At 41.4% G+C, this 26,240-nt stretch overlaps 1 protein-coding gene across 1 annotated transcript in view; it reads left to right on the top strand.

Annotated features, from left to right (window-relative positions):
- Nucleotides 1–26,240, top strand: part of klhdc8b (kelch domain containing 8B) — a gene marked incomplete at both ends in the record, with an annotated part of 260,212 nt that overhangs the window by 229,029 nt on the left and 4,943 nt on the right. Inside the window, one exon of the mRNA XM_080496190.1 lies at nt 20,975–21,076. Within this exon, the coding sequence (XP_080352316.1) occupies nt 20,975–21,076 (102 nt within the window). The remainder of the gene's footprint in view (nt 1–20,974; nt 21,077–26,240) is intronic.

The following is a 26,240-nucleotide window of genomic DNA, read 5'->3' as shown; positions in this document are numbered from 1 at the left end:
ATCCCTGATTCTGAGAGTTCGTATAGAGCCGGCATTAACGTGCTTTTTCTGTGATTACATCACAAATGGCGGAATCTGATGCAGACTGTTTGTGTGTAAAATCTTCCCTCAATGACCCAACTGCTACAGAACTTATTTACATGTAATAACTGCTGAAACAGTAACCAAACCCTTTCCTGCGCGTCCCTGGTGTGTTCACTGCCACCACTCACTCTCCTATGCAAAGAGAAACTACTGAAACTCTGACGTTACTCATGAAACATACCTTTCTGCTCTAAAGATCAGTAAAATTGCTGTCAATACTTCAATCAACCAGCTTACTGCCTTCTCACTGAAGATTACAACAAAAAGAGCTCATAACAATCCACCAGAACTCAACAGGTGAAAATGTGTCTACTTCATCCGCTTAGAATAAGTTGTAATGGAACTGTGGTGTTCTGGTGAATAATGTCCATAAATCAAACTGTAATTGAGGACATTTAAGTCAAAACTGTGAAAAGTTTGCACCATTTGAAGTCAAGTATTTTCAAATGTTAACTCTGCGATCAAAAGCTTTTAACTGGCTCAATCTTCAACAATCTTCATCAACCACAGCTGGTATTAAATGCTGCTGGAATCTGAATCCCTTTGGGCCATGCAGGGGTTAAATATTTTCAGTATACTGCCAGTTTCAAAACTCTGGCGGGCGAAGGACGACAGACCTGCGGTACTTCTAGTTTATGTTTAAGTATTCATTAACAAGAACATTCTCACCAGCAGGCAGTTTGTAGTCCAGCCGTGCTCCCCTGCTCCAACACAAACAGGAGGTAATGTACTCCAGGGGCAGTCCTCCATCAGGGTATGTCCTGCCACTCACTTCCTGTTCTCTCTGGGCCAATCACAGTGGAGGATTCTTGACCCCCAGCCATCCTCCCCTCTTGAAGGCAAACTCAAGGTTTCAGGTTAATGTCACTTCCTGGGTCCATGTTTACATAACGAAAGCTTTCGTTTCTGAGGGAGCTTTTCCACCGGAAAGGACCAGGAACAGGAATCAGTTCCTCTCATGTGGAACTGGTTTTATCACACTGTCACGACTTAAACAGTAAACAACAACAATCACTATCAATGAGGAACTTAAAGTGACACTTTGAGAAGTGCAATGTCCATATTCCTGTCTGCCAGACTGATACCAAACTAATATTTCTAATACAAATAATATGAATAATAATAACCTTTTACTATTATGGTAGGTCTTTCACAACTGTTTATGTAAAAAAAAAACAAAGCAAACTATTATTTGGCAGAAGCAGCTGCTGTAAACACACTGACTCTCAATGAGTCATATTCAATGTAAATAACAGAAAAAATAAATAAAAATAAAATACCCTTTTGAAAACATGTGTCTGTAAATGCCACTCTCACTGCTAACACCTAATTTTGTGGTTTATTTCATGTGGCTTTTTCCCCGTTTTTTTCCAGTTAGATTAGTTAGTCCACATGTTCCTGAAGAAGCAAACTGCCTCTGCTGTCACAGTAATGTAGTGATATTATCAATATCACCTGCTGGGCTGAACACCAGTTCAGAGAAACTCTTGTTACCAGTGTAGGTTTAGCAGCACGACATTCTTTACAAACCGTCTTGTCAAGTTTACCATCTTACTTGTAAAAGCCAAAGTATTTCTAAACTCCTGACTTTAAGTGTGTCAAAGATCTCCTCTCCCTGCTTCATGCTGCTCTCAGGACCTCCACAGTGGGACTGGCTTGAGGGACCAATGTGCATCCTGGATGATGGTGCGTTCAATGTGCCTTGGAAACACAGGATAGAATTAAATACAACGTGAAAAAATACAAGGTGCAAAATTAATTTTCACGATTAATTTTTGGGAAAAAGTGTAGCGTGGAAAAAATGGATACAACCGTGGATTTTACTGATGCAGGCAGTGACCGATGCATCTCCATTTCACCTGTAAGATGCATCGATGCACAGTGAAGGGACCAATACACTCACATTGTGCGTTTGTATCTAGATACTGATTCATATCAATTCATCTCTACACCCCTAGTAGACAAACGTTTTTGTTTTTTTGCTCACAGGGTGCTGTGGAGGAGTTATCGTCCATTTATTGTTATCGAGGTGAACTGCTCAATTTATCCTGATATTGATTTGAGGCCAGATCGCCCAGCCCTTGCTCCAATATTATTTTCTAACCCACAGGACTTTATAATGAAGCAACACTCTTGGTTCATCAGCAACTAAAAAACAAACTACTGTAAATGAAAGCTTGGATTTTTTTAACCATAAAATGTGATACGGTCCATGTGGGGTTAGGTGGACTCAGAACAAAAAAGTCTTTATTCTTAAATGAACAGAAACTAAAAGTCCAGAAATCCAGCAATCGGGTAGCAAAAGTCTAAGGCACAGGGAAGCTGCATGCTGGAGGGAGAGGACCACCAACAAGCATGAAAGCTGCAGCACAAGAGGGCAGGAACACAGACGTACGACACACAACAACACAACACAAGTTCCTGATATACTAAAGGCACCAGGTGCAGCTAATCACATTCAGGTGAGAGACGTCAGGGCGGGGAACAGCAATCAGACATGAGGGGAAACCAAGGAGCCTGAAACAAGAGACAGAGTTAGACATGTACAAAAACACCAGAACAAACATGACTCCTGACAAAAATGAGCCTTTTAATGGCTTCATGTGAAAGAGAACTTTAATCAGTGTATCTTTACATAGGTTTCCATTATAAACAGCCGAAGAGCTGCATTCTATCATTCTACACCTCCATTCCTCCTGATGCTGAAGCTTTTGATTCAGACACGTCCAGAAATAAAGTGAAAGGAGCAGAAATTCACTATGTAATGCCCAAATGGTGAAAAATAAGCCCCAAGCTCAGGTTTTTTATTTTCTCTCTCTCTGGCCACTCGGACGTGAAAAAAACAGCAATAGACGAGGAGACTCAATGTTTTCTGTCTCTCTGGTCTGAATCCGAGGTTCAGGACAGACTAGATGGAGCGACCCGGACCAGACAGATGAATACAGTCTGTCTCCTCGTTCTTCTCAGCGCCAAATTGGTGAGATCAGTGATGTAATAACATGAGTCTCACTTGACTCCGTTAATGGAGGAAAAAGAACCAGTTCTTTGGCGGTGCTCATTTAAGAACTGGACCAGAACTAGAACCTGGTTCTTTGTGCCGGAAAAGCCCTATGAGAGTCACTGAGGCCAAAATGGTTGTCGAGCACATGGGAGTGAGAATTCATGTTAAAATAGTTCAACACAGCGCTCCATTAATAATCATTTAGCATCCTGGAACAGCGTATTGATTCTCATCATATCCTATGAAGACTTTACCTTCAAAAAGAGGATTTGAAATTAACCTTGGTGTGGCTGGTTGGCCTTGCGAGAAGCAGCTGTCGTCATTTGCAAGTTGATATTTATGTATAAATGTGTGAATGTGATGAATTGCACCAGTGGAGAGATTATAGGGCAGTTTGACTTTTGGTTTAATTTTGGTTGTGAAAGTATTTCTACTTATAAACTTCATTCTGCTCGAGCGCTGCAACAATGAGGGACTCCTGTGTGACGGCTCTGAACCCAGATCACCGTTGGGGGGGCTGTGAAGCATTTAAAGGGCTCATATTATGTAAAATTTCCTTTCTAATGATTTTCTAACAGTAACATGCATCCCCATGGCCTGTGTATGTGGCCCCAGAAGTGATGAAAGTCTGAACTTGTTCAATGATTTAGTAAAGGTGTGCTCACACAGCCAATTCAGACATTTTCCCTTCATGACATCATTTTGGGAAACAACCACTCCTTCTGGTAGTGGAGCTCTGCCTCCCTTACACACTGAATAGATTCAGAATAGTATGAAAAACAGCTAGTAGGAGTTAGCATTAGCTACTTGGTAGTAACTGTAACGACACATACAACCAAGCTAAGTAACATATTTAGACACTATTTTTAACCCCTCATCTTCAGGATTGTCTCCTTCTGGGTCACATTCTGGTTCAAACAGCATTTATAGGAGTCATAGTGATAAATCCACCTTAAACATGAATGCATTTTACCGGTGTTTCTGATTAAATCGCTTCCCTGTTAAATGGTGAACGGCTTCCTTTAGCGTCCAGCGTTGCTGCTAATAACAGCATGTATTAAAAATGAGACTCACAGAAGGCACAACACTTGGATATGTCATTGTTAAAGCTGTTAAACATCATTCATCTGGATGGCTCCAGGTTTCTATTGGGTTTTTAACTTCTGTTATTCACAGCGACAAGGGATGCTAAAAGGTCACCAGTTAACAGGAAAACAACTTTATCTGAAACACCGGAAAGCTCTTCTCCCTGAGACGTGCCTGGAGTGGACGTGGACAGACACAGAGTCAGCCTGTTCTCAGTAGAGCTCAGTAGAGGGACTTTTAGACTGGCCTTTGGAACACAGTGTTGTTGGACCTCTGACACTGATGTGAAGTTGTTGGGGGGGGGGGGGGGGGGGGGGGAGGACATGAAGACATCCCTCCCAAATATTAGCTTCCTAACTGCAACCTCTTCTGATTATTGAGGTTTGGTACGACAAATCTTTCACCAAGACCCGACCGAACTGTAAATGTGTTTTCCTCCTACCTGCATGCATCAATAACTGTGGATTCATCATCAGCTCTGTCAGCTCCAGGTTTATTCAACCATATGGTGTCGTACACGTGGTAGACTTCGATTGAACCCAGCGAAGCATGTAGGGACAACAAAACCCCGGCTGACAGTAATCGGCCTCATCTGCAACAGCTTGGCTATATTTAATCCATCTCTCTTCATTTCTGCATCCAGTCATGATTTACAGGCTCAGATTGGCGTTGAGTGCACTACGATGAGAATTAATTACATGCGGGGTAAGACAGTGTGAAGGTCTGGTCTCGTAACATGAGACAGTTTCTTTCTAATGAGCTGAGGGTATACTTTTTCATAAAGAGGAATTAACATGACCGGGGGGGGGGGTTTTCTACACCTCATCCTGTTCCATTGGAATGTTTATTAATGTGGCACTAACAGATACTCTGTTTTTAAGATAAAATGTTGGACTCAGCTAAAATAGAAAACCTCTGGTATTGGTGTGTAAAGTGTTGACTTCTTTTCATATATAATGTGCAAGCTGACCATCTTGTTCATTTAAATTCGTAGGGTGAGTTGATTATATTGTAAATCAATGTGGAGGACTGGACTGTGTCTTGGCCAGGCTTCTATCGAGAGACGCTTCATAGGGTTCAGCTGGAGGAAAAATCTGGCCTGTTCCTTGGAGGATTTTTTTTAGGTCTTTAGATTTTTCAGAAAAAGTTTTGACGGACAAAAATAGTCGGTTGTTGTATCATGTTGAACCACATTTTATAGAAAAGGGTGGAAAAGCACCAAAATCGGTGCTAAAAAAAACATGTACATCAGTTGTAAGCTGCATATGAAGAGAACTTTATGAGTCACCACACATTATAATCTATTTTATTATATCTATAACGTATGTTAAAAAACTTCAGAAGGTCTGACATTCAACCTGAAATTACTTTTAAGATAAAACGTCATTTGAGAGGCGACTCTGAAGGTGCAATGCTGTTTCAGCTCTGGCAGTGGTTTGTCATCCTCCACCATGAAACCATAACAACGTTTTCACTACCACGACTTTGCTGTTGGCTTTTGGTGACATTTGTTCAGGCTCAATGGTTGAAAAGCCACATTTCACTTCCTGCTCATTATTTACTGCATTTTGTAGAAATAACACCCAATAAAAATACATGAGCCGAATTCCCTCCGTCGTTCTGATGCAGCCTCATTCTCTTTCTCTGCAGACGGAATGTTAAAATGATGAACTGCACAGTCTGGCGGTAAAACAAAATAAACCCATCAGAGGCTTGTTGGTTCGCTTGCTTTTACTGCAGAACACTGATGTTATGAGAACTCTTGTGTCGGCTGTGGAGTTTGACTCAGTCGCGGTTCATGTCTTTTCCCAGCGTGACTATTTCTCTGGTTGGAATATTTTATATCCACATTTCTGGTAACTGCATTTCTAATGAGTCTATTTGAGACAAATGCATATTATATCAATGTGTTTAAGTGCAAAACCACAAGTGTACTCCACTACTTCTCTTGCCCATCGACGTCTGCAGTTGTTCGTTGATAATATCTCACAACGTGAGGAACATAATGACGTCAGGCATTGAATCAAATGTCGTGCTTTGAGTGCAATAAAAGCTCATTTTTGGAAATAGATTGAGGTTAGTGGCTCAGATTTGCTGAACATTCTTGCAGGAAAATGATGTCGCTCCATCAAACAAGTGATTGCATATGTTTATTGGTGCCTGCAGCTTGTACAGCCAGATCGTTTCACTATGTGATTTCTGCCTGAAATATTCTGCTCAGTTTTCGCCAACTATAAGATTTCAATCTTGTTCGCATGTTCCAATCTCCACCCAGAGATAACATTAGCAAATAGGATGCTACCGTACGCATTTACCTTGCAGACGTCAAGGTTTTGTTTCCACGTGGAGGAGAAACTGTGTGTTTCTCCGCTTGTCACATTCATCAGGGTCCCCACCTGCATCTGTGTGTGTGTGTGTGTGTGTGTGTGTGTGTGTGTGTGTGTGTGTGTGTGTGTGTGTGTGTGTGTGTGTGTGTGTGTGTGTGTGTGTGTGTGTGTGTGTGTGTGTGTGTGTGTGTGTGTGTGTGTGTGTGTGTGTGTGTGTGTGTGTGTGTGCTATCGAGCACAGTGATGGACAGATTGTGTCTGAAACAGGAGAAGGAAGCAGGATTGATCGGACCTTTAAATAAACACACTCTCGTCTCCTCCAGCTGAGCCCATCACACACACGTCACTCAGCTGACTGTGTGTGTGTGTGTGTGTGTGTGTGTGTGTGTGTGTGTGTGTGTGTGTGTGTGTGTGTGTGTGTGTGTGTGTGTGTGTGTGTGTGTGTGTGTGTGTGTGTGTGTGTGTGTGTGTGTGTGTGTGTGTGTGTGTGTGTGTGTGTCAGCAGGAGGCCTCACAGGAGTTCAGCCGAAGTGAATCATTGCCTCTTTGAGTCTCTTCTGTTCTGAAACTTCCTCCTTTCATAATTTGTGCTGACAAATTGCAGCCGTCTCTCCTCAAAGTGGCTCGTTTGTCCTCGTAGGTTAAAGCAGCTGTGAAAAATGCTGCACAGGACTTTTCCCGTTGGTGTGTGTGTGTGTGTGTGTGTGTGTGTGTGTGTGTGTGTGTGTGTGTGTGTGTGTGTGTGTGTGTGTGTGTGTCTCTGCTTGAAAAGCTTTATACTTGACTGTGAGAGAAAACGTGCACGTGACGTGCGCGAGCTCCACACTTTCTCTGAGAAAAAGGCTTTTAATGCGGTGACTGATGATAAATTCTCTTTACGTAACTCCACTGATACGATTCTTTAACTTTTTCCTCATGTGTGTCATTAAGAAGAGGGGAGGGGTCACACTTTGTAGAGATGAAGGAGTGAGTTTGGTTTGGTTTAAATGGGTTTGTCTTCCAGTCACATGGGAAGGTCTTTCATCAGGTGTGAAAAGAAAAAGAAGAAATGGGGAAATGTGGGATTCATTTAAAATAGAGGAAAATGTTTTATACAGAGAATGCAAAGCCTGCTTACTTCAGGTTCACATCTACACATTCTGGTTGATTGTTGCACAAGGTGGGTGTGACCTCATTATGAAGGACCGATAATGACGTTCCTGTAAACAAGTGCTGAAATAAATGACAATATACAGAGATAAATGTCAGATCCATCCCCTCTGATAATGAAAAACAAGGTTCCTGCTAGATAAATCATTTTCTTTGAGATTATTTTCATAATGTTTTCTCCACAGAAATACAAAGACTTCACAGAAATCGATACTCAAACCCAAACTCATTCCACACTGACACACCCACTGCAAGAGAGGATGAATCACAAATACATTTCAAGCACAACAAGTTCATTTCAGACACAAAAGCAAGTAAACATGAAACAAGAGATCTAATCCATTCATTCAGCCGCCCTTTATACCAGAGGACGACAAAATATTCACCTTCAGTACCAGAGCGCCACATTGGGGCTGGACATTTGGACAAGTCAGGTCTGAGGAGGTTGTAAACACAAATGTAATAATGGAAATCTGTCTCTAAGTTCAGTTTAATTAGTCATTTTTTGATATTTTTCTTTTTAAAACACATTTCTCTGCCTCCTTTGGGTACTCTATGTATGTTTTCATTGCTGTTGGTCGGTCAGAAGTTCAGTCAGTTCATTGGTTGTTTGATGGTTGATGGTTGTTTGATGGTTGGTGGTTATGAATATCATTTTCCCGTCATTCTTGATTTTCTTTATGTGACGTAATGCATCTGAATGAAGTGTTTAAATGGGTGCATCAGTGCAGGACATTCTTGATATTCAAGGAGGAACATGTTTTTGGCTGCCACTAAATCCCCTCGATCCATGAAGCTTGCAACTGAGTGTGTTCATTAGTTGTGATGCTCTGCTGCCGCATCCTCCTCTCTGATCAACTCTATGGAATTTCTCTGGATGTGGAGCATCTGAACTGTTTATCAGCTTATGATAGAATGACTGGGGTGTGTGTGGAGTCATATATACATGCGGTTGTGGATCTGGCTTGTTTTACGCCCTGGACGTAACACCCACACGTCCAGGAGATGCGCCTGAGACGGTGATTCTGTTTTGCTCTCGTTTGCCGTGTGCCCCTTCACAGATTGTGCCCTGGGCAGCTGCCCACATCGCTCATAGATAGAAATCCACCACTGTATAAAGCAAATCCTCCTGATTCGCCACATTTGTGACAGATTGTTGAGATAAAGTGACGATGCGCACGTGTAAGCATTAGCACGCAACTCCGCGGAACAATATTGATGACTTCTGTTGATGACTGAGGCGTAATGACTCATGATGATCCGCCACCATTTCATGCTATTACTTAAACGTGACACGTGCTAACAGGTTGTGACTGTCCGGCGTGTCGCCTCATATAATTCAGGTCAAAATGGTGATCCCCAGTCAGGAATTGAGATCAGGTCGTTCCTGATGTGTCGTCCTTATGTGTAAACACACCTTAAAAGACAGGGAAGAAGTTATTTAAATTTCAGCAAGGTACAGATCATATTCTGGATCCAGGATTCACAAGAATCATTTAGTCCTTGAAATTCTGGAGGAGTTAGAAATGAAACGTGGTAAGGTGATCATTTATGTGCAGTAGAGGAAATTGACCTTTGGTTAAGCCCCGCCCCCCCTTAGTGACTGTTGCTACCTCGGCCTTTTTGCAAGGCAGCTGTCAGTGTAGAAACCAAACAGTTTCAAACCATTTCCAAAACCCTGTTGTCATCTTAAATGACTTTAAAAATCTTCTCCACTGAGGTTTATGCAGTGAGAATGTCTGAGTTGATGGTTAAATGCTATTGGGTTTGTTTGCATTCACGGCTCGGGCTTAGCCAGAGAGGAATTATTACATTTTGAGAGTGACTCAGAAAACAGTCTGGATAATAGATCCTTATGAAAGTTTATTGAATTAAAATGTAAGTGTATATTGACCTTATTCCGGAAGTTTGCGTGGGCGCCGCCATGCGCGTAATCACACTTCCGGTTTAGCCCCGCGCTACTTGATTTGCGATACCAGTCTCTTGAATTGTTTCCAATTTTAAGGTACTTTTAAGCTAGTTTAAAGCTATCAGAGATGGCCGGGGTTAATTGCGCAGTGCGTGGTTGTCACAATAGCTGGATAAAAAGGAAGCTAACTCTGTCGCAGCTTTGTTTTGAGCATCAGAAGAAGAGGTTTGAGTGTCGTGGTCCTGTGTTTACCTTGCACTGCCCCCCTACCAAGGACGAGGATCGGCGAGCTTGGCTGAAGGCGCGGAATTTAAACAATCCGCCGAAGTTACCTTTCGTCTGCTCTTTTCACTTTGTGGATGGTAAACCTCCACCTGAACATCCTTACCCAGAGAAATGGTTGGGCTACGTCGCTCCTCTGAAGAAACCTCGTCGTGTGCTTGTGAGACCATCAAGTAAGTTGATATCGACTTTAAACAAGCCGTTTGACGAGGCCTGATCTCGAATCAAAAACAATAACGTCATTCTTTGATTTGTTAAAATTATGTTAAGTTACTATGTGATGTGTTTTATGTAACATTTTGTTAAACTATGAAAACCAGAGGTGGGCAGTACACTGTTAGCTAGCTACATTCACACTAGCTCGCTGCAGTTAACTTGAGCAACATTTTCATAAACTTGTACGTTTATGAGTCATTTTCTGACACCCTAAAGTAATACACCTGTAATGCATTTGAATATTTTTTGTTAATAAGCTTTATTTTCACAATATAAAACCACTTCTGTGTCTTGCACTGCTTCCAAAATGATTGTTTTTCTTGCTTTGGTGGTGGTATCACAGTGAGTAATCCCGACTATTGTTTTGTAATAACGTTACTCTTAAGTATACATTTTTATACTCTACCCTATCCACCTCTGGTAAAAAAATCAATAAAAAAATGTTGTATAATTTCTTAAAAACTAATTGAATTTGTCTGTGTCTTCAGCTGCATCTGCCACCTGTGCTGTGGAAGACGATACCCATGAAGAAGAAACACCTTCACCTCCTCCTGACCACCACTATACAGCTACTGGGCCAATATTAGACCAGCCACTTAAATGTGATCAGGCAACACAGTGTTCAGGTCCCCGAACTGTACAGACAACTCCTACGCTCTGATCACTTAAGCCTGCTGTACACTGGTTTGCCCTTGGAAGGTTTTGGTTTTTTGGCTGATCAGCTGACAAAAGATGACAAAAATTCCTTTCAGATGGACGCTCGTGATCAGATCTTTATGTCACTGATGAAGCTCCGCCTAAATTTGCTGCAGGATGACCTTGCTGAAAGATTTCATGTGTCACAGTCACAAGTCAGCAAGATTACATCGCTGTGGTACAACACCATGGAGGAGAAGCTGAGGAGTTACATCCCTTGGCTGCCCAGGGAGACAATTCCAGCAGGTCATAATGTACATGAACAGATTATTAAAAAAACAAACCTATTTCCAAGTGGAGCCAATGAAGGCTTTGTTTATTTGTACATTAAAATAATTAACCTCTCATATAAAGTGTGAATTATTTTGCTTGTCGTTTAAATGAAAATAACAAAACAAAATAATTAAAAATGTCGGCATATACTATTTCCGGTCATCTTCTCATGTCATCCGCCCGCTCTGAAATATCTCTAGGGTGAGCCAAAGATATTCCTCCTGAACTCCTCAGTGCATGTGTGGTCTCTTCCCATGTCGTTCTCTCCATGTTTCTGTGACACACAGTGAAAGACAAGGAATTAGCAGAGTCAGAAAAACAAAGTTTTACAAATGGAAATAAAATATAACAGACTATTGGTGCAACAGAAAGTATAATAAGATAAAGTAGCTGTACTTTAGTTTTTACATTCATGCTTTACTGTTCTCAGTTTTAGAATAGACTAGACTACATTATCATCATCAAATGTATGAGCCTGAGGTGATGGTAGATTCATTAAAATCTTTTAAAACAACACAACTATCAAATGATTTAACAGCTGTCTGTGTCTTTCTAGTGGCTACTAGATGAGTGTGAATATTACGTACAAACACTACTACGTTTGAAACATTATCACACCACCACTATCTTTACAAAGCATGTTGTGGGTAGTTTTTAGTCGCTGGGTTTGTTTAATAGATGCCTTAATATCCTAAGCAAGACGCGGCTTAATAATCGCTCGACCGGCTGCGTTAGCCTGTCGTCTTGTAAACACTACCAACTCCGCGCTGCGGCCCTATAATGACAGCATGTAGCACTGGACACACTCTGATTTAGACAGTGTAGTCTGTAATAAAGTCAGCTCTATATGGAATATTGTGTTTCCACACTTAAGAATCCTCCAGATTGTTACTCTTTGCTCTCCTCAGTGAAGAGGACCTCCATACTGAGCACACAGAAGGGATGCGATCTGACCGGCAAACGGGCTATATAAACACCTCAAAGTCGTTTTCAAACTATCAACACAAGCAATGCATCATTTACTCGTTGGTGTACATGATCATAGCACATTTGAAGCAAAATAACCTACCTTATGTGATATTTTAGACGCAAGTCTTCCCAGTAATTCTCCGTAGAAATGAATGCGATTTCGCTGTAACCGGAAGTGCGTTTCAAACAGGAAGTGAGGGACAGAAGTAAAAGTGGGCGGGGCGGAATAAGGTGGATACAGTATGTACGATGGGGAGGAGGCTGCAGGAAGGGACCAGATGGAGATTCAAGAAACTGTATTTATCCCCAAGGGGAAATTTAAAACAACACACACTGAGTAGTTCATGTAAGAACAAGCATAAACACTCAGAAAACACCATGGCATAAACTTAAAGGACCCATAAACCACATGAAATATAATCAATACCCATCTAGAGTCCTCGTATAAAGTGCACTGTGGTCCCAGCAACTTGGCAGAGAGAGAGAAAGTCAACAGGTGGAGCTCAGTTCAGAGTCACTGAGAGTTGGGGGGTCATGTGGTTTGAGGGCTGAGTGAGGACCGTTCACTCAGACGGTGGAGTTTGCTCCGACGGAGTTTTGGAGCAGGTCTTGACAACAGCCAACAGCCGGTTTTTATGTTGCATGGAGATGGAGTGGAAGCAGCAGGTGAAGGAGAAGGCGATGATGCTCTCTATGAATGAATAATAAAAAGTCGTGAGGATGTTTTTTGTTTAGGTTTTTTTCACGCCAAAAGAGTCGAGCTTCCGCAGGAGATACTGGCGTTGCTGGCATTTTCTTCAGAATCTCACCTGTGTTCAGCTGAAACCTCAGCCGCTGGTGGTTTGATGAGCTGGACAGCAGCGACAGGAGGGCCGGGTCATCAGTGGACTTAACCAGGTGGCAGTTCTGGTGGCTGGACCTGCACTCATCGGTGTAGAGGAGGAACAGGAGAGGGGAGAGAGCACAGCCCTGTGGTGAGCCTCTTGATGTGGACATGACATCAGAAATAAATCTTGTTGACCAGAACTCTCTGGGGCCCGTTGGTTAGAAAGTCCAGGATCCACAGGACCAGCCGGTCATGAAGGTGGAAGCGGGTGCTGAGTCTTGCTGCTGGGATGTGTGGTTGCAGGGCGTTAAATGCTTCCACAGCTGGAGTTCTGAAAGAGGAGCTGGAAAACTCCAGAGACCTGTTCAGCACAGCGCGGCTGCAGATCTTGCCAGGTCCAGGTTTTGTGTTGACTTTAGTCCCTTTAAAGTGTCTCACCACATCTCCGGCACTAATGTTGAGTGAAAAAGCAGTTAAGGCCATAAGGCAGTGACGCTGGACTGCTGCCCTCAACCTGGATTTTTCTTGTTTATATTGTAATTACCCAATATTTACAATAATACATACCATTATTGCACCATCACTTACAAAACCAACAAGCTACTATGCTTTGGAATTTGGCTCGAGCCTCATATTTCCCTCCAGATCGCTGCAGAGGATTGTCGCGGCTGCCAACACTTAAGCTGTAATGGAGAAACTAACTATTAACGATTAACTGAATTTACATGCCTCATGTTTTCTTAATAACTCAGTAATCCTCCTTCATGTTTGTTTGACAGGGTTTGTGCAGGCGTGTTACAGGAGTGAAGGAACTGTGACATGAGCGTTACCTTTTCACCCACAAACACCGAAACGTAAAGAGCACAAGTGAGAGGCTGGAGTCTCAGCAATGTGGAGTTTACAAATCTATTTTCTGACATGAATACTGCAGAAATCACAACATAAATAGTTTTAGATTTTCACAATTTTAAGAGAACTAAGAAGATATAGAATAAACATGATAACTGTTCGACTTTTCAAGTGTAATTCATCTTTTGTTTTGTCTCATCAAACAAAACTGTCTGACACTTTTCAGTCCTGCTTCACATACAACATGAACATGGAGAACAAGTGCAGCGCTTCATGTACCACAGATCGTCGTAACGCTGGTACGACACCGTGGTCTCAGGGATTTCTGCTGTTTATCGATGTACGGCTCTCAGGAGAAGGGAAACAGGGAAAATGAGGTTATTGCTGCTCGGCTCCCTCCCATGTTGATCCGGCCGTTCTGTCCCTCCACGGCCGGACAGCCCATCGACTGCAGGCCAGTCTATCAGCGGAGCCGGTGGCTCCTCAGAGTAACACATTACCGTTTATTTACATGCTACAGTTCGGCCACTTCCCCTCCACAGCAGCTCTGTGGCCCAGCTGTTATCTGGACGTCACACTGGTCATGTCCTCCTCCTTCCTCTTCCTCTTCCTCTTCCTCTTCCTCTCTCTCTCCACCACCTCTTTAGTTTGCATTGATTTCTTCATGCCCGTCCCTTTGTTTACCTTCCAGCTCCACGTTTTACATCAAGTGTCTAGAAGATCTGTTGAAGGCCTTGGGATTGAACATTGATTGAACGTTTAGCAGCTCTATATACATTTCTAATAACACAATATTGATATTCTTGAATCTTAATAGCTTCCGGTGCTGATGGTGCGCTTCAAGTTGATCTAATCATTCCAGAAGCAGTATTTATTTTCAGATATTCCGTATAGATATCCAACAAAAATTAACCCCTGAATATGTATTTATTCATCCCATATCAGGCCTCCATTTTTAGTCTCAATGAAAAAAGGGATTACTGCATATTTCTCTTTCTGCCCAATGCTGTGATTTGGTGCTGGACTGTTTTCTGTAGAGGAGCTTTATTGAGGCTCCAGCAAAAGCCCGCTGAAGGCAAGATGGTGATCTCTGAGTTTCCCTCAGCGATGAACAAAGTCCTCTGCCTCAATCCAGAAAGAAACTGCAGGAAGAGCTCAAGAAACTTTATTTGGGTAAAATATATGTGTAGACTGCTTTTTTTCACTTTTGGTCTTTGCACAAATTAGGTTAACTTCAGTAAAGTCACTGTTTAGTTGCATGCGCATGACTCTGTATGACTCTGACAAAACAAACAGTGAAAGTATAACCTCGGGTTTCAATGGTTAATATGACAAAGGACAAATATAGATTATTCTGTCTGATGTGCCCCATGGTTTGTTTTGTTTTATTTCACTTTTTGTTATATATTTTATTCTTTAACTTGGCCTAACAACTTTAGAAAAGCCATTATCTATTAATTCCTTAATGTCTCTGGAAGGTTTTCATACGGAGCTCCTGAGTGGTCATTGTGACGCCCCCTGCTGGTGTCACGGTGGCCTTACTAATGTTGTATGGTGTGTTTGTGGAGCCGGCCGAGGATGACGAGGGCCCAGCTCGTCTTCCAGGGGCTGGCCTGTAAAAGCTGGCTTCCACTGTGTCTCCGATGATTGTTGGTGGTGTGCTTCTCACCACTGTCACAGACGTGGGCACATTAAGGCGGATTTAGATTTTCTGAAAGCAAAGTCCAGGACGTTTCATGGTCATCCTAAAGGGGCTGGTTCAGTTGCAGCTGTGTATGATGTTGTATGACAAGAGGTGAAAGGTGTTGGTTCTGAGGCACTTTCGCACTTTATTTCTGTTTGGCCTTCCTAAGTGTTACAGTCAGATCAAGGTACTCGCTCTTCCTCACATTTATTCACTCAGGTCCTGACACAACTCTGTGTGCGGCGAAGTAAAGTGACTGGATACCATCGGGAGAGCCAGGGAGCTTTAGAACGATTCCATCAGTCACTGAAGTCTCTCCTGAGCGCTTATTATACAGAGGAGGGTGGAGACTGGGGGTTTACCTTGGTTGAGGTTGGAGGCCAGGGAAAGTACCTAGGAAAGCACAGGGTTTTAGTCCAAATGAGTTGGTTTTGGTGCACACAGTGAAATGTCCACCCGCTGTGGTGAATAACTTCAAAGAGCCAGAGCCACCAAAACACCTTGAGGATTACGGGAATGTGTTCAGAAGACGTGTTTATGTGTCGAGGGAGCTGGTGAAGGAAAATCTGACTGCAGCGCAAGAAAACATGAAGCGATTGTTTGATTGGCACGCAGAGGTCCGGTCCTTTTTGCCTGGTGATCAGGTCTTGGCTTTACGTCCTTTTGCAACGTCTCTATTTCAAGCAGAATTCACTGGCCCGCGTACAGTTCTGGAACAAACAGCTGATCAACATTATTTCATGCCTGAGCGAAGGAAAACATAGTTCTCTCATGAACCTGTTAAAACCATATTAAGCGTGAGAGGTGGAAGTGGTTGGGCGAATGCAGCATGTGTGATAAATGGTGAGTGACGGCTTCAGCACCACGGACGGCGCCGTGTAGCCTGCAGGAGGTGACGGTGACCCTGGTACCATGGACAGCGCTCTTTAACTCTGAAACATGGTGTAAACTGGACACCTTGTTGGCTCATGGAGCGGAGTGCCGCGCTGAATTAACTGATGTAATAAACAAATATCCTGTTTTGTTTTCAGATACGCCAGGACGCACTCGTTCGATTGGTTTAGCATCTCCCACATCCACGTCATGGTCAATCAAATAACGCTGTCACAGAGTTAACTTGGATCGGCGCAAATATTTGGAAGCAGAAGTTAAATACATGCTTGATCATGGAATCGTAGAACAGAGTACGTGCTGTCAGGTATCTCTCTGCATCCTCGTGACAAAATTGGATAAAACTCTTTTCTTCAGATTTTCAAAAGCTGTCATGAAGCCAGATCGTTTTCCGTTACCAAGAATGGACCACTGATCCCCGTCTGATTTGCTGTTCTGGACACTTTGAGATAAAATGATGTGGACCACATCACATCGTGGTGTTTTCTAACGAAACCATGTGAATCACAGACATGTCAAACTCATCTTGGCCCCAAAAGAGAGGATGTAAATCTCAGCCACCTACTTATGGCCACCTACGTAAACACACACTGATCAACAACAGCAAATGTTCTCTGTCGGATGAAGCGCCACTAAAAGTGCATTTTATCGCTAAGAAATCCAAGCTTTCATTTACAGTACTGTGGACTTTGAGTGGTTTGTATATGATGAGCCAAAAGTATTGCTTTATTATAAAGAAGTACTGTAGGGTAGAGTGTAGTCGTAACGCGGCTGAAGACCTGGAAGTGAGTGACATTATGGTGAACAGTGTGGAAAAGCTACAACGGAAAACTGTTTCTAAATTCTATATCCGACAGCTGACAGATACTTTGTGAGGCACAGCAGCACAGAGCAGGAGCAGATCCAACACAACACACACTTCTCACTCATGGGAGTGACAACATTACACTTCCTCACTTAACTAGGCCACTAAACCACAACAACGCAATAAAACGCAACGACTAATAACACTGCCGTTATTGTGGTTTAAATGAGTGTTGCAGTTAAACTCATTGAATTTGCGACCGTGGATTAAATGATGTCGTTCCTTTGCTTTACTAATCTGAGATAACAACTTATTTTACATATTCCCTCGCGTTATTATTTATTTTTTTCCCCTCTGCCCACTCAGGTGCTCCATACTTTCATCTGTTTTATTTGTCAGTTTGTTAAACTAGGTGTGGCCAACAAAGCTTCATGAACCACTTTCTATACTTCCTGACTCCACCAGATGGCGCTCTTGATTTGCAGATCAAGTCTGAAAGACTGGGAATGAAGGTGTTTTCAAACATTTGTTGATCAGACAGTGCCCTCTAGTGGCTTCAGGAGGTAAAGACAGAGGTTCATCAAGCTGTATTGAAGCTTCATTTGATCATGACTACTGCAAAGTTTTTACAAAAAAAAATAAAAAATTAAATGAGAATAAAGGTTGGCAACTATTCCAATTACATTTTATTGACATGATAATGACGTGGCCATACCAAGGCCCTTTAAGAGAGAAACAATATTCCACATAAGCAAACATACAAGTTTGACCAGGAGTTCGGTAAAACTTAGGCGCATCCACCCATTAAAGTATTTTCTTGGGACCTCCTCCTGCCTTTATTACTGTTTACGACGTGATGGTTGCAGTTAAAGCAAACCTCCAATCAACCATCTTCCTGTCCGGTGGTTTAACTGTCCCCCTGGGTGCATTTAGTGGCTCCTGCTTCCCGCAGACAAAGCTGGCCGTCGGCCACCGAGGAGTCCTGCTCACTATCTGCCATCTGTCCACTGATCAATACCTCCATCCGCCGTCACGCTGCTTATCCTCGCCAGTGTGACTGTAGTGGAAGGACGAGCTCGCCTTCACTGCCCCCGCGGTGTAATACAACACCGCCAATTACTGAACTTCTCACCCCGAGGAACTTCGGCTCTCTGCGTCGTGTGACAGGAAAGTTTTGAATTAACGTGGCCGGTGTTTGATTAAGTTACATTTACATTAAGTGCTGATACGTTCTCTTCTTTCTTCAGCCTGTTCAAAATTATACGTGGTTGATATAGATTTAAAATGAATATCTCATCAAAATGTGTCCACAGCAACCCTGTGATTAATCTGATGGATTATTGCAATAGGTTGACTGCACTAGATATGTGTTCACGTTGAACGGGTGGAAATTGCTCTATTTTAAGATAGATTGTGATTTCACTTCGTTTTGAGAGCTTTTCAAGCAACTAATGTAACTTTATTTTCATAATATCCTTTGGTTTTGTTTCTCGTTTTTTTTCGTTTCGGAGTGCATTCAGCTTCCTCAACGAACAGTTCAGATGTTACACAACAACCTGCCGTCACTCTCATGACTGCTTGGCTCTGCTTTTGTATAGAACTGAAGATGACATATAAAAATATCTACAGGCAGTGTTCACTTCTTGTTATTTAAGGTGAATTTGACCATTCCTTCACTCTGAGGTGATTGCTACTTTGATTGGCCAAAAGCTATACGTATACAGAAATCACAATTTTTTGTGTTGTGTATCGGTGGGACTCAATCAGCACTTTTGAAAAAAAGAAATACAACATTACAAATGAATGCCCGCTTAAAGCTTGATGATATCTTTTAATTCAGACGAGGCGTGTCCCAGTCGGACATCGGCTCACGGCCGATATTAGCAATAGAAATGTTGATTGATGGGATATTGACATATCCATTTTTCACACGACCTGTTAAAATCACTTTGAAGTGGAACTGTCACCTTCTGATCCGTTTTATTGTTTATGTTGTAGAGTTCACATTTTGGTCAAACGGTGTCACTTTTAGACAGGATTCATGTCAGAATTGTGATTTTCTGCAAAGACCAGACCATTAGATGATTGTCAGAAATTTATTTATTTATTTATTTATTTATTTATTTATTTATTTATTTATTTATTTATTTATTTATTTATTTATTTATTTATTTATTTATTTATTTAAAAAACAAATCCCAGTTTGTATCATATTTGATACATCGGGTCATAATGCTCAAAGATTCTTTTTTCCTGAACAAAAACATAAGAAAAATGAACAAATCCAAGAAATTTGCCATTCCAAACATGAAAAGTGCTATCATAACATAGTTAGGAGAAATCCATCAATGGAACTGCCATCCATAATCATTCTCAGAGTATCTTCAGGCCATCTTCAACACAGTATTTTCTTGCCACCTAAAAACACACAGATTGTGATTTTATATGAATTGGTCAGTTTTTAGTGAAGAGCAGTAAGCAAAAACAAGTTACAAGCAATTGTATCAAGTAATAGTGATCAATCATCATGATACAGCAAGTCACATATTTAGCTTTTTACTCTCAATGTACCAAATTGTGCAATTTAAAAATAAAAAGACTGTATGTTGCTTGATGTCATATATAATGCATGAAATACAATATAATGACAATTGACTGATTTAGAGTTACATGACCTGATACACCTGCTGTATCGTCATTTTTAACACGGTTTTAAAACATAGATTATGAAATGTTAAGTATTTTCACATTGCATCAACCCAGTCACTGTTCCTATTGATGTTTCAGTGAAAATGTTTATGTTTTTCTTACCTTGACCTTTTCAAACTTAGAAAATGTCTTCTTCAGAAACCACATGTGTTTTCTATAACGTTTGGCATTATAGGGCGAGTTTCACAATAATTCTAGTTCAGCGAAGCTTCTTCCAACGAACCTTTGAGCTTTACGCAGCTGAATTGCCACTATAATATAGGGTATATAATATACACTACTGTGTATGCGAATGCACTATATCGGGGGGGAGGGAGGGAACCTCCAGGCAGGTCCTGTTGTGCCACCATGTCTTTTCACTCTTCCTCGTGGCCTGTTCTGTCCATCTCTTCCCATCGAGTTGGGGATTCCTCTGCTACTCTCCTCTCTTGTTTGTGTTTGTCCCTCATGCAGCAGAAATGATCTGTACTGATCCCTAACATTATCAAGATGTCCTTTGGCTTTAAGAGTGAACGTGCTTCGTTTGGGGGCGGGGCTTAGCCAAAGGTCAATTTATTAGGGTCAAACAAATGTATTGCAGACTTTCTCTTCTGGGTTTTTCTATGTCACTAATTCTGTTGTCAAGTTCATGAAATGAGTTTTAATTTCAAAACCTGTTTGTGGAGATCAGGAGTCTCCAACCCTGAAGACACATTTTCAGAATACATTTTTGTAAATAAAGATTTTTCTTTCATTTGCTTTCCACACCAATTTTGAAAAACTGTCTAATCTCCAATCTGAAAACAGAAAAATTCAATAAATCAGCCAGAATAGCAGGCGTTACCAAAAAGGAGGAAAAAATAAACATACAACATAATACAAATATAGTAAAAATGGTCCAACATATAATTACAATTCTTTTTTTTACATGTGAAGAGTAAAATGGAAAATTAAAAAGAAAATTAATGAAAGGAAAGAAGAAAAAAAAGGGAAAAATAAGGGAGAAAAGAGAAAAATGGCCAGTATAGCTAAAATGGCTGTTTGCCAATTGTTTAGATATTGTTTTGTCTTTTTTTATTCTTACAATTTACATGTTTTGTGGCTCAAGACTAATTTTATTTTCTGGAAAATTGCAAAAACGGTTCTCAGTCATATAGGCTGCAGACTTGTGTTCTCGGTGAATGTTTTGTAAACAATCAACAGTGACTGACTGATCTCACGTCTTTCCACCTCCCACAGGTGTTTGGATCAAACCCACCAGGACGTCCAGGATGAGGGAGAAGCGGGCCGACTTTGTGGCGGGATGTTTGGGAGGGAGAGTCATCGTAGCAGGTGGTCTCGGTCAGTCTTTTGTTTTATTCTACTTTATTTGAATCTCTCTGTTAAATACAGTCTTTGCTGATGCAACAGGAAGCAAACCAGTCACAGATGACAGTGATGTTGGAGGAAATAGATTCTGTATTTTACACGTTTGATCCAAGAAGCGGTTGAGGAAACGTGTTTTGAAGTGATTTTATGTTTTAAAAAAAAAGAAATTAAAAAAAGATAATGCATCAGTGTTGGTCTGAATATGGCCACATTCAAACGGCAACATAAAGCAGTTCTTCAGGACATTTTTTATTTCTGGTCCAATGTCACCTGCATGTCCCACATGAGGACGCCTGAGTCTGAACAACCGTGTTGTATTTAATTATATTATTTGAGAAGACGTCACATCTGTAAGGAGGTCGGAGGACTCAGGCAGCAGGAATCAGTTTGGTCATAATGGAGTCAATTTACAACATGTTTTCCATGTAACAAATAATAATGTAACAGGTTTTTGTCATTTTAAATATAACGCACGCAATTTTGTAATAACAGTGTAGTAGTAATATATAAATAAGGATTTTAAAAAATTGTAATTGTTACATTACTGAAGCAGCTTTAAGGTATTTGGTAGCATGTGAGTCTTTTCTGACCAACGTAGGTTGTTTGAGGAAGTTTTTCTCGTCCTTATAGGCAGACTGAATCATTTTCATTGTCCCGGACTAAAAGCTAAACACACGATGGAGCCTGGAAACATTTGTCTTGTTTGTTAGTTCAATGTGCTTTAAAACAAGGCTTTCACTATCATCACGCTAAAGTAACATGCTGCATTGGTGCAATTCTAATAAATGTACCCAGGTTGTCACTTTTGGTCGTCCATACTTTTACATCTTAAGACGAACAGGTCCGGCGGCTGAGGCTTCGGCTGGATTTTACAAACGGTTTGTTGGTGGAGGGAGCTGCAGGAGGAAACGCTGACGTGCTTCAAGTGGGAGTTGTTCAATCAGGATGCTGTTTAAAGGTTTTGGCAGCTGTTCCACAAACATCAGAAACCGTCCCAAAGCTGACCACCAGCAAGAATATCTGGCCCGCCAGGTGCTTTTCAAAAATCTGAGTCAAGTTAAACCAAGACCAAATCATCTTCTATTGACTTGTCAGTCGCCAGTGTGAAAGAACTCCTCATTGTGACCCGCCGTCCAGTTGCTGAGACTGATTTTGGCACGAGGCCATATGAAGTTGCCGATCCCTGATTTAGGCCCTGTCCCAATTCTCTTTTTGTACCCCTACCCCTACCCCTTAGCCCTTCGCCTCCGCCTCAACCTTCCCCTCCAAAATGAGGGCAACGGCAAAGGGGTAAATGTTTCAGCCCTTAGATTTGGGACCCCCCTCTCGCTCTGCTCAGCCCCGCCCCTCTCCCTCTCCCTCTGCTCAGCCCCGCCCCTCTCACTCCGTCTCACAGTTATGACATCATAATACGGCGCCGTTACATCAGCAGAGCTGAACCACGGATGTTTGTTGATTTTCCAGCAGGAGCGTCGTCCTGCCGTCCCAAATTCAACGTGTTGCAGCAGCTTGGCTGCTTTGTTTCGTTTTCCACCTTTCCACATCAAGGTGAAGAAATAGACGGAGACGTGGATTACTTCAGTTTTTGCACTGTATTTGGACTTCAGAAATAATTCCTCATTCACCATGTGAAAGCGGAGGAGCTTCCTGGTTTGCTCGGGGGTCCCTGTTTTCAAAACACCCCTATTAGAAGACTTTGGAACTATACAGTGTAATAATAAAATGTTATAAACACGGTCTCTACCAAACAAATACACACGGAAGCTACATACGGCAGCGCTATTGCCGTTCTTACTAGAATAAAACACAACAGGTTTATACAACTTTAGAAGCGTATATATGTGAAATGCGAGTCCTTTGGCGCCGTGTCCTCATACCCCTCTGTTTAAAGTGTACATCTGTAAATGCTCCGTCTAGAGGGGTGAATAGCCCTTCCCCTCACCCCTCCGCCTCTGCACAGTAGTGAAATGTGACACCCCTCAGACTCTCGTGAACACGCAATTCAAAGGGGTAGGGGTAAGGGGGAGAATTGGGACGCAGCCTTAGACTCACACACTGAGGGCAGGCAGGTGCGTAGAGCCCCAGGCCACTAGGGGGCCCCCAAGGGCCGACAAACTGAATGACCAACTTAACTCGGTAATGTCTTAAAGACACACTTGATTCTATTGACAAAGACAAGCTTGTGGATCTCTCTGGAAACCTCAGCGTTAGCGTTCACCTGCTATTTAGATGTGGAGAAATACAGTAGTTACAGCATTTGAACAAGCCAAGACCCTGATATGAAAATAAACATGACATATACACTCTTTTAACAGAGCTCAGTCTTGATGTAAAGATCATTGCAGCCACACATGAACACGCTGGATATTTAAATATACATTCTATGCAATGTTCATGTTATATATTTGAAGACATTCAAATAAATATTGTTTTAAAAGATATTCGTTGTATGTTATTGTTACACATCTTTATTTTATTTAGTAATAATGTAGTTTTTAAGTTTCAGTTTCTGACCTTTCTTGCTGGTTTCAGATTATTTATAAATATATTCCATGCTTGTCAGAGGAGCCAGAGGAATGTTTTGCCCTCCAGCCACCACTGCACATAGTCAGCTCTGCTGCTCATCCCACAAATGCATGTTCCTTCAGGCCTTAAGGCCACACACTGTCCGGTTCTTAGCCGTTGCAGGCGGAAGACTGCAATCATAGCGAAATCTTTGGCCTTGACACAGTAAATATCGAACGTCTGTGAAGAGATAGGAAGACCAGAGTTGAGAATTATTTCCCTCTTTACGTGTGTAAACTGTGCATGTATGTGCGCGTGATTCTTCTGGAAATCCGCAGCTCTCCGAGTGTCTGCAATCCATGGATCATATTGCCCCGCTCAGCTGAAAATCCCCCCCTCCGCTCTGCTAATTGAAATTATTGCCTAATTGACGACATTAGGCTGACGCTCGCAGCCTGACGATGAAAAAGGGCCGACGCAGGATGAAGTCGGCAGTGTGGACCGAACCGCTCGCAGCCAATCAAAGGGCACAGCTCGGGTTTATCGCGCCGCACATGTTCTCAGGCACACGGGCAAATTAAATCTCCATTAGCTTTTCATTTTCTCCTTGACTGCGCCGCATTTGTCAGAGTAAATATGGTGTGAAGTGAGATGGAGCACCGCTACAAATCAATCTCAGGTCAGCTCCTTTTTTTTCCCCTTCCCATCGCGGCGGAATGCTTTTGAAGAACATATTGACTCTTGGGCTTCTCCTCCTGCGTGCAGCGGCAAGATTAAACACACTTATCCATGTACATTCATGCATATTTACACAGCGCAACTTGTGGAAACCTTGAAGTTGCAGAATGAAATCTGCTGCTGGATCCTGCAGGAGAAGCTTAAACACCTGTGTGCATATGTGTGTGATATTCCTCAGCCTGTTGACTTGGGAAATCCAACTAATTCACATAAAACATCCATGATGGAGCCGCAGCGTTCATCTGTTGACAGTGTTGGCATGAAACACAGGTTTGTCATGACTGATGGTTTTGTTTCTGCAGTGACTTCATTCCATGAGTTTACTTCTTCAGGTTTGATCACTCAGGTTCAGATCAGAGGAATATTTTCATTCACAGTAAATAAAACTGGACTTTGGCTCCCTGAGGAATATCGGGAGTTCATGGAACAATAGAAATAAGGCCATGAAACATTGACTCAAACAGTTTATCACAGTTTTAAATGACACAGGATATATTGTCCTTTTGCATGTTGATTTGGAAAAGTAACCAAATCCCTGTGAAAAAATGTTGCATAATTATAATTAAAAACAGTGGAAAATGTGCACAAATTGATCATAAATCAAGAATTTTGCTGTTCAAAAGCAACAACAACAACAACAACAAGCATGGCTGGAATAAGTTTGCCATTGAAATATTTGTCACTCAAATAGTTAATATAACAATGGAACTGATAAAATAGCACAATAAAAAGTTGGCTTTAAAAATGTTTTAATCATCAAAATCATAAATTACATATTCAAATAATCCATAAAAGAAATTAATAGGCAGAATTTCTAACTTAAAACTTAAACTAAAGTTTTTAGTATTTGAGCAGATTTGCCTTTTTTCCTCTTTTAAAACAATGTGGAAGTTTTCACATATGCAACATGAATGATAGAGTGTCACATCATCCATCACAACCTGGAAACATTTGCTGAACGATTCAACTGGTTTCTCATTTTCTTTCCCAGATATAAAGACTCTTTGATTGTTTTCGTTCAGCGACGTCTGTCGTCTCTCTGCACATTGTGGAATCCTTACTGCAGGTGTGACCGGAGCCCAAAGCGCCTCTGAACTTCTTACATGGGTTTATTTGATCTCACTCGTCTTTTTTTATCAGCGCAACTTCAGGTCAGAAACAGATTATTAATCCCGTGTGACATTCTTGAGGTCACATGAAAATCTATATTCTTGCTGGATTGGAAAAAAAAACAAAAACATGGAGGACGTCTCCTCTATTTTCAGTTGCTAGATTTTAAAACAGCTTGAGGCTTGAGCTTCCTTTTGATAAGCTATATTGACAAATTAACACTTTAGAACTTTCTAAGAAAGTTGTTGTAACACAACATATTTCTTGTTGCTATGGCGATACTACAGACACTATGAAAACCAAAAGGAAGTTGAAGCCATCTCACGGCTCTTAAAACTACATTTGACCACAAATACGCTCCTATACAATGAATACAACCTCTTTTCGATTTTCTAAACAAAAAATAATCTTTCAGAAATGAATGAACAGATCAAAAAATTTTAGCCCCAATACATACTATAGAATGTGACAATGTTTGTATTATTATTTACACAATGTTGTTTATACAATACATGATTTATGTCATTTTATTTGATAAGATAAACCTAAAAATGTATTCCATCTTTTAAAAGAGGTTTTATGAGACCACAAACTATGATCCCATGTGACAAATTCATTTCTGCCTAATTTGTCCTATTTCATTATTAAATATTCTCAACTGGTGGGTCACAGGAAAAGAAAGGAATGACCCAAACAGAGTTCTTCTCCAGTCCTAATCCAGTCTGGAGCTCAGCAGGTGGATGAATATGTTCATGGTGACCAAACAGCCAAATGCTACTGTGAT

The sequence above is a fragment of the Blennius ocellaris genome (genome assembly GCF_963422515.1).
Source record: "Blennius ocellaris genome assembly, chromosome: 5".
Classification (NCBI taxonomy): Eukaryota; Metazoa; Chordata; class Actinopteri; order Blenniiformes; family Blenniidae; genus Blennius; species Blennius ocellaris.
This window is presented reverse-complemented; position numbering and strand designations above follow the sequence as displayed.